The sequence below is a fragment of the Erinaceus europaeus genome, unplaced genomic scaffold (assembly GCF_950295315.1).
Source record: "Erinaceus europaeus unplaced genomic scaffold, mEriEur2.1 scaffold_307, whole genome shotgun sequence".
Classification (NCBI taxonomy): domain Eukaryota; kingdom Metazoa; phylum Chordata; class Mammalia; order Eulipotyphla; family Erinaceidae; genus Erinaceus; species Erinaceus europaeus.
The window spans coordinates 71,966-81,304 of NW_026648251.1; the positions used below are offsets into that span (position 1 = coordinate 71,966).

The window sequence follows — 9,339 nt, forward strand, 5'->3', positions numbered from 1 at the left end:
TCCTGCCTAGCTGGTCATGTTCCAAGTGCTCAGAGGCCTTTGTGCAATCAGGCGTCTGCTTCTTCCCCAGTGAGTCTCCATAGCAACGCAGGGCCCAACTCCAGGGAGCTGGATGAGAAGAAAAATGTTCCAGCTAAAAATGTACATGGCCATCAGTGGGCGGGTGCCCAAGAGGGGGCTCCAGGCACAGCGAAGGCAACTCCCCAGCCCTAGCCCATGCCTGTCCACGAAGACTCTTCTGTCCAGGCTCTTGCTCCTGTCTTAGTAGGGCATCCCTGCACTGCCTTGAAAGATGAATGGTACAATACAAAGCAGCCTTTGGGGGGTAGGAGAGAGAGAAAGATGGCTGCTTGCCACTCCCTGTACCCTGCTCAGTGTAAATGAAGAGGATATAGGAGCTTGGTGGTTTTGCTTCCCAAGCCATTTTTCTGACAGTTCCTGTCACATCCTCTATTATTATTATTATCTTTATTTATTCATTGAATATAGACAGTCAGAAATTGAGAGGGGAAGGGGTAGTAGAGGAAAAGAGACAGACACCTGTAACACTGCTTCAACACTCCCAGAGCTTTCCCCCTGCAGGTGGGGACTGGGGGCTCGAACCCGGGTCCTTGCATATTGTAATGTGTGCACTCAAACAGGTGCACCACCAACCTGGCCCCATCACTTCCTTTATCTCACTAGCAACAGGGTTATTGGAGCCCAACAGCAGGGTCAGGAAGGATTCCTGGTCACCTTTGGCTCATCCTCCCAGAGTTTCTCCTTTCACCCAGCATTGGCTCCTGGTTGTTAGCCATCTGTCTGTCCTCCTGGAATCCTCGTCTGCCAGGCCAGATGGCCCCAGGAAGGCTGGCTACTGATATAAGTGAAAGAGCTGTCCCCTACCCCCCCCCCCGCGCACACACGGCCTTGAGGTCCTCCCTCCAGACAAGGGTGTGAGATGGTACCATGGCTAGACCTATAGCAGGCCCACGGCATGTCAGACACACAGTAGCACTAGAGGTGGCTGCTGTGGTACTAGCCGTTGACCGAGGAGGAAAGTGAGGGTAGATTTTTCTGGGAACCCCAGCTGGTATGAGGAGGCTGAAGGCCAGGACTGCTGACTTGGAAGACATTCCATCAAATGGAGAGGCCTGCTTGGAAGCAGGGCTCGGCAGGATTTTTGTGGGGACAAGGGCACAGTCGCTCAGCAGTGCCCAAGCCTAAGACTCCTCTCTAACTGGAAGGGGGAAGCTACTTTCCTCTTCCCACTGAGTGAGAACCAGGGGCCCCCTGTCCTAAGACACCTTTGCTAACTCTGCCCTGTGCTCTCTTCCCAGGGTCTGGTACTGAACCGCCTCGGCCACAAAAGCCTGGCCCAGAAGGTGCTGCGGGATGCAGTGGAGAGGCAGAGCACCTGCCATGAGGCATGGCAGGGCCTGGGGGAGGTGCTGCAGGCCCAGGGCCAGAGCGAGGCTGCCGTGGACTGCTTCCTCACCGCCCTGGAGCTGGAGGCCAGCAGCCCCGTGCTGCCCTTCTCCATCATCCCTAGGGAGCTCTGACACCGCCCAGCAGCTACAAGGACACAGGGACATAGGGCAGGGCTCAGGAGGGTGGGGAGGGAAATACATCTCTCGGGAACTCTTCTGCAGGCTGCAGCCCGCCTCGGCTCATCCTCTGCCTCCCCCACCCCCACCCCTGCTTTCCCCACAGGACCCGTGGGGACAGGGAACTGCCCATCGGGAGGTGGGGACACCAGATTTGCATCCAAAGCAAATCCTGTGCTCTCTGGGGCTCAGGCATCACAGTAGTTAGGATAAGGGAAAGCAGCTGGGAGGACAACTTCCCAGGGCCTCTTCCCAGGCTGGCTTTGTGTCTAGATGTGTGGTAGTTGTCTGTCCGGTCCACCTGTACTGTCCCTGCCACCCTCTGGCCGCATCTCAGAGCCTGCCTGCCCCCAGCCCCCCAGCTTTGCATACTCTCCAGCCTCCACCAACAAAGGTAACTCCCACAGTGGTCCTCCCAGCTTCTTCTCAGTGCCCCTTGCAGGCAATCTGCTCGAGCCCTAAGTGCCTTAAAGTCTTAGAGACTCACCTACTCCCCTAGAGCACACAGGGAGCCTCGCAACTGGACTTCACCCCTCTTGGACATGTGTCTCGGGGAGTCTCAAACCCCATTCTCAGGACAGGGTTTCAGGCCCTTCTCATATCTCACCTGCAGTGGCTGCTGCTTGAAGAACTGTTAGCAGGTGGGAGAGGGGTCATGCCTGGCATTGCCTGTTTGCCCAATGAGGCCAGTTGAGCCCCACGCTGCTCCTTCCCCTCTCTTGCCAAGTGTCTTTAGGACCCAGAGTATCTGGCCAAGATCAACAGCACAGGCCTTAACTAATCTTCCTTCTCTGCCTGCCCCCCACTTCCCTGAGAATATGCCCTATTTTCCTCAGACCCTGGGCCAATAGTCTCTAGAATGGACCTGGGGACAGACATGACTGCCAGACCCAGCCCTGTCTGATACCTTCCATCAGTGCATCATTCCTTCAAACCTTACCTCTGGGCAGAGGGAACAGTAAAGATGCCTCTAGGGCCATGTGCAGAGGGGACAGTCCTCAGTACATCTCCTCACCCGTACCCCATTTCCCGGGTGACCTGAGCCCTCCCCTAGCCATTCAGTTCTCCCAGTTCAGGGCCAAGTGGAGACACTTGTCAGCGACCCAGGGTGTGAGGTGGTGGACCCTCCCCCTGTGTGACACCTTTGTCTGCAGCAGCCCTGGGAGCTGGTGGGTGGGTGTCTTCCTAGGCCCATTACATGGCACACATGGGCCTATCAGGGAATTCCTTTTTTCTCTGCACTTTGGATTTTTTGTTTTAAAGCTCCACCAGGTACAGCCATCATTTCTGAGGTGTGTAGAAAGGGCCAGTGAGGGCTTCTCTGATCTGTCTTGGCCCGGTCTGTTCCCAGGAGGGGAAAGAGCTGGTGGAGGCACACTCAGCACAGCACAGCCCAGGACACCTTGTGCCTTCCCATGGGGCCAAGGGGAACAGAGGACAGCAGATCCTGCACCTTGATAGAAGGCTCTTTCTATATATGTGTATGTGCGTGGATAAATATAAATATATATAATAGAGCTCTATTTTTTTTTCAGAATTCTATTAGGGAAAAAAATGTAAACAAGAAAAGAGTGCCTTGGGTTTGGGTAATAGGAAATGCACCAGATGCATTTCAGAGGGCCAGGCCAAGATTGAATAAAGAGACCCTTGAAGGGAAAAGTTTGTCTGAAGCTTTGTTTGAGAATGTGGGTGAGGGTCAAGAAATCCCAAGATTGGGCTGCCATTTAGCCTACCTACTAGAGCTCCCATGCTACCATGTATGAGGACCTGTCCCCCATACTTGCAGGGGAGAGGCTTCAGGTGTGGTGCTGAATTGTCTCTCCCCTCGATCTCTGTTTCTCACCCTCTGTCACAAAGGAAAATGGTGGCCTCTGGCTGCCATGTAGACACCAAGCCCCAGCTGTCATAAGGTGGGTGCTAGGAAGACGAGGAGGAGACTTGTGAATCTCTGGGGAGCTGGAATGAGGGGCTGAAGCGGAGCAGGAATCTGCTGAAACAGCATTTTTCCAATTGGCCTTCTACCCATCCTGAGGGGAATGGGTATCCACAGTGCCCTGCTACTTGTAAGAAATAGCTGGGAGGGGGCCGGTGGTGGCTCATCTGGTAGAGTGCATATGTTACTTTGCTCAAGGACCCAGGTTCAGACCCCTGGTCCCCATCTACGGGGGGGAAAGCTTTGTGAGTGGTGAAGCAGTGCTGCAGGTGTATCTCTGTCTCTCTCCCTTTATCTTCTCCTTCCTCTTGATTTCTGGCTGTCTCTATCCAATAAGTAAAGATAACTAGAAAGAGAAAAAAATAGCTGAGAGAGGCCAGGACCAGACTGGCCATCTGAAAGGGGGCAAGTGACCTCCAAGGGCTCTTCTGATAAAGTCCCTTCAGCACCAAGGGGAGAACCCCCAGGAGAGGAGTTTATGGCAGGGGCTCAGCCAGCAGTGCTGAAGCCTGGCTCAAGCCTGGCTAGCTCAGCCATTGGTGCTGTGGGGCTTGTGCAGTGCCCTGCTTATAGATGCTGTTCCCTACACCAGTGCCCTGTGTCACACAAGTGCATTCAGATCTTTTGTTCTTTTCTTTTTTGCCTCCTGGGTTATTGCTGGGGTTCATTGTCTGCACTACAAATCCACTGCTTCTAGCGGCCTTCTATTTTTTTCTATTTTTGTTGTTGGATAGGATAGAGAAATTGAGAGAGCAGGGGAAGATAGAGAGGGAAAGAGAAGAATAGACACCTGCAGACCTGCTTCACCACTTATGAAGTGACCCCCCTGGAGGTGGGGAGCCGGAGGGTGCTAGAACTGGGATGGGTTACCACTGCCCCCCCCCACTCATATTTTAAAGGAGGATACATGCTGACACAGAAACTTTTGGGGGGGTGCCCCCAGGGGGCACCTGCTGCAACTCCTGGCTTTCCTTGTAACTCCTGAACTCAAGCCTCTTGGTGACCTCCCCAGCCCTGTGCTTAGCCCCATTCTCAAGATTCTGGGGTTTTGCTGCTGTAAGGAGAAAGCACCTTTCTTGGAGCCGTTGGGTTTCTGGGTGTGTGTGTGTGTGTGTGTGTGTGTGTGTGTGTGTGTGTACACGTATGTATGTAACTGAGGGGGTTAATATTACAGTGCAGTCATTGACATATGCATACAATTTCACTATGCAGTAGGCCCCCAAAGTTCTCTTCCTTTCCTTCTTCCCCTACCTAGAGTCCTTTGATTTGGTGCAATACACCATGTTTGGTCCATGTTTCACTTTGTGCTTTTTTTTTTTTTTAAGACAACACCTTCACAATCTTTAGTGATTAGTATCAGATCACTTGAAACTCTCACCTGCAGCTCCTGTCCCCCTGGGGTTCCATGCCTTAGCCCACAGGTTGTATATCAGCCTGTGAGAAAGACCTAGAAAACTCATCAGAGCCAGAAGAGGGGAAGAGGCAAGGATCTTCCCATTCCTAAGCCTTTACCCAGCTAACCTCAAGTCAGTTGGATACTGGAAAGTCTAGGTATTTTCTGAACCCAGTTCCACTCACCTTCTTGGGGGTTAGAAGAGTGAAGAGGGAAGCACCCCATCTCCCATCACCAACCTGTTATGCTGGAATAAAGGCTAGAATCTGGGGACAGAGACTGGAGGTCACTTGCTCACCCCCACAGAACTCCCCACTCTCCCTAGAATATAGAACATAACAGTATGGACAGTGCTTCTCTGCAGGCACAGCTATGAATGGAATGTCAGCCGCCACCACCCAGACTCCTTTCTGGTACCAAAGTGCCATTGTTGCACTCACACCCTCCACCCAGGGCAGTCAGATGTTGTCACCAGACAAATATTTCCTGGCTGGGGGAAGCTAAAGAGACCACTCTCAGCCCTACTCAGCCAGCTCCTGGTGGCATGCACTAGCAAACCGGACACTGGTCACTTGACTGATGTGAAGGATTCTGGGGAGGGGGTGAGGTGTTGGCCACAAAGTAGGCCTCTGTCCCCGTCAGAAATGCCTCCCCGTGTTCATTAAATACATTTACTTGCAAAGCACAGAAATGCACTGAAGGTCGATTCAGCATAGTGAGAAATAGAGCTGGGCACTGAACTCCCTGGCGGTATCCTGTCACTGCCTCTAACTGAGACCTTGACTGAGTCACCTAGGTGCTCCGTGGCCCATTGCCTTGCCAGTGAGATAGCTGTGCAGGACTCCTGCCTGCCTTGTGGGTTATTAAGATGAGTAAGTGAGGAAAGCGTAGAAACAACCTAGAATCGCACCTGGCTCATAGCAGTCACCAGAGACGCTTGAAGGCCTGCAGGGTTGCTTGAAGGCCTCTCCCTGCAGGCAGAATTTGCTTAGAGGAACACAGCCTTGCAACTAGGTCCATGATGAACCTGGGCCAACCCAGTTCCACCTCAGCCTGACCTGTCATCCACAGCACAGCCAACAAGTTCCACCTGAAGATCTTTTTTTTTTTCCCCCACCAGAGTTATTTCTAGGGCTCAGTGCCAGCACTATGAATCTACTGCTCCCAGAGGCTTTTTTTAATTTTTTATTAATTTTTTCCCTTTTTCTCCTATTTTATTTGACAACACAGAGAGAAATTGACAGGAGAGGGGTAATAGAAGAGAGAGAAGGACACCTGCAGACCTGCTTCACTGCTTGTGGGCAGCAGGAGCTCAAATCCGGATCCTTCCACATGGTGATATGCACGCTTAACCAGGTGTGCCACTACCCTCCCCCCCCCCCCCAAGGATCTAGACCTTGAGTGACTCCGAAGTCTCAGGTTTAATCCCCCAGACCACCATAATCCAGACCTGAGCAGTGCTCTGGTAAAATAGTAATAAAAACCTTAGGGGGCTTGGTGGTAGGTAGCACACTGAGTTAAGCACACATAGTACGAAGCACAAGGACCTGCACAAGGATCCCGGTTTGAAACCCTGGCTCCCCAGCTGCAGGGGAGTCACTTGGTATCTATCTCTCTCTCCCTCTCTATCTTCCCCTCCTCTCTCAATTTCTCTCTGTCCTGTCCAAAACATTGAAAAAATGGCTACAGAAGCAGTAGACTCATAGTGCAGTCACCAAGCCCCAGCAGTAACCCTGGAGGCAAATAATGATAATAATAATAACAACCTTAGACTTTTAAGTGAGAAGGCCCCATGGTTCCCACTCATTTTTCCACAGGCTACAGTCAACACTGGCCAGAGATCATGGATCTTAGGACTACAGCTACTTGGACAGCTGGCATGCTGAGTGGGCAATGACTGGACCCCTTCTAATGCCCTGTGTCAACCCATGCCCCTTGTCCTGGGCACTGAGCTCCATGCAAGTAACTTTGGAGGAAGTAGAGAACAGAACTTACACCTCCTTGAAGGCCCACCATGAAGTTGGTGTCCTGAAACCAGGCCCTATGTGAGAGTAGAGATTCCCCCACACCAACAAGCATTTCTCAGGTGCCAGCAGGGTGTCTAAGAATTCAGCTCAATTCTGACACTATCTACTCTGAGATGGCATCAGATTCCAGAAAGACTCCAGCCTGGCCAACCAGACAACCACAACCCCAGGCTGCCACCTGGCCTGCTAATCAACTGGCTACAGATTGGTGGTTCAGCAGGGAGACCATAGTAACTATACAAAAGACTTTCATGCCTGAGGCACTGAGGACCCAGGTTCCATCCCTGGCACCACTATAACCTAGAACTGAGCAGCACTCTGGTTAAAAAGCAATAACAAGGGTGCCAGGCAGTAGCACAGTGGGTTAAGCACACAAAGCACAAGAACCAACATAAGGATCCCGGTTCGAGCCCCCGGCTCCCCACTTGTGGGGTGGGGGGGTCACTTCAAAAGCAGTGAAGCAAGTCTTCAGGTCTCTCTCTCTCTCTCTCTCTTTCTGTCTGCCCCTTCCTATTTTGATTTCTCTCTGTCCTCCTATCCAAAAGCAGCAATAATAATAACAACAAAAAAATAAGCAACAAAAGGAAAAAAATAGCCTTCAGGAGCAATGGATTCATAGTACAAGCACCAAGACCCAGCAATAACCCTAGAGGCACAAAAGAAAAAAAAAAAAAAGCAATAGCAAGGGGGCCAGACGATAGCTCAGCGGATTAAGCACACGTGGCATGAAGTATGAGGACCGGTGCAAGGATCCTGGTTCAAGCCTCCAGCTCCCCACCTGTAGGGAGAATTGCTTCACTAGTGGTGAAGCAGGTCTGCAGGTGTCTATCTTTCTCTCCCCGTCTTCTCCTCCTCTCTCAATTTCTCTTCTCCTCCTCTCTCAATTTCTCTCTGTCTGATTCAACAAGAACAGCAGCGGCAACAATAACAAGGGTAACAAAATGGAGGAAATGGCCTCCAGAAGCAGTGGATTTGTAGTGCAGGCACCGAGCCCCAGCAATAACCCTTGAGGCAAAAAAAAAGCAATGTCAAGACACTCCTTTAACATTTTTCTTGGGAGTCGGGCAGTAGTGTAGCAGGTTAAGTGCAAGTGGCGTAAGGATCCCGGTTCAAGCCCCTGGCTCCCCCCCTGCAGGGGAGTGGCTTCACAAGTGGTGAAGCAGGTCTGCAGGTGTCTATCTTTCTCTCCCCCTCTCTGTCTTCCCCTCCTCTCCTCATTTCTCTCTGTCCTATCCAACAACGACAACATCAATAACAACAATAATAACTACAACAATAAAATAACATTTTTCTTTTCCCATTCCCTCCACTGGAAACTGCAGTAGTTCTCCCAAGATCAGAGATATGGGTTCACTCTCCACTTCCCCAGAGCCCTACCCCACTAAGAAAAGATAGAAAGAAGGGGTGGGGGAGTCAGGCGGTAGAGCAGTGGGTTAAGTGCACGTGGTGCAAAGTGCAAGGACTAGCTTAAGGATCCTGGTTCAAGCCCCTGGTTCCCCACCTGCAGGGGAGTTGCTTCACAAGTGGTGAAGCAGGTCTGCAAGTGTCTATCTTTCTCTCCCCCTCTCTGTCTTCCCCTCCTCTCTCCATTTCTCTCTGTCCTAACGACATCAATAACAACAACAACAACAATAAAACAACAAGGGCAACAAAAGGGAATAAATAAATATTTTGAAAAAAAGAAAGGGTGGGGGTATGGATCCACCTGCCAACATCCATGTCTAGTGGAAAAATCAATTCCACCTTTTGCACCCTATAATGATCCTGGGTCCATACACCCAGAGGGATTAAAAAAAAAAAAAGCTTCCAATGGAGTGGATGGGATACAGAACTCTGGTGGTGGGAATTATGTGGAATTGTACCCCTCTTATCCCACATTTTTGACAATCATTATTAAATCAATAAAAAAATTCCTTCCAGTTATTTATTAAGGATTCTAGACTATTCCCAACCTTTTCAAGACACCTGCTGTCATGCATCAACCCTTTCAGGACTGGCTTCTTGGCTTACGCAGCCACAAGAGTCTCAAGCCTTACCCACACCCCTGTGTCTAGTCAGGCTGGGCTCTCTCTGTACCCATCTGACAGATGTTTAGTACTGCCTTCTGCCCAGACAGGTTTCACCCCCTCACACAGTCATCATCACCTTAGCCATGGCTTTGTCCTCTTGCAGCCTGGAGACTGGGGCTAATGTGCTTTCTCATGAGGACTGTCTCTGAGCTTCCAACACAAGGTGGTGACCAGAAGGAGCTTCTAGGCACAAAGCTTTCCTGAATTGAGAACTCTCCCAAATTACCTCTATGGCCTTCCTCCCCTGCAACTCTCTCCGAACTTAAATCACATGCCGCATTTGTCTGTTTCAAATCTCCACTGCCCAACCTCAGCAGAGCACTTGGCTCAA

General features: G+C 51.0%; 1 protein-coding gene across 1 annotated transcript in view; it reads left to right on the plus strand.

The window, feature by feature from the left end:
* The window catches only part of LOC132532412 (tetratricopeptide repeat protein 7A), a gene marked incomplete at its 5' end in the record, with an annotated part of 69,741 nt that extends 66,496 nt beyond the window's left edge, over positions 1–3,245 (plus strand). Inside the window, one exon of the mRNA XM_060184859.1 lies at positions 1,320–3,245. Within this exon, the coding sequence (XP_060040842.1) occupies positions 1,320–1,541 (222 nt within the window). The remainder of the gene's footprint in view (positions 1–1,319) is intronic.
* Between the last annotated feature and the right edge of the window lie 6,094 nt (positions 3,246–9,339).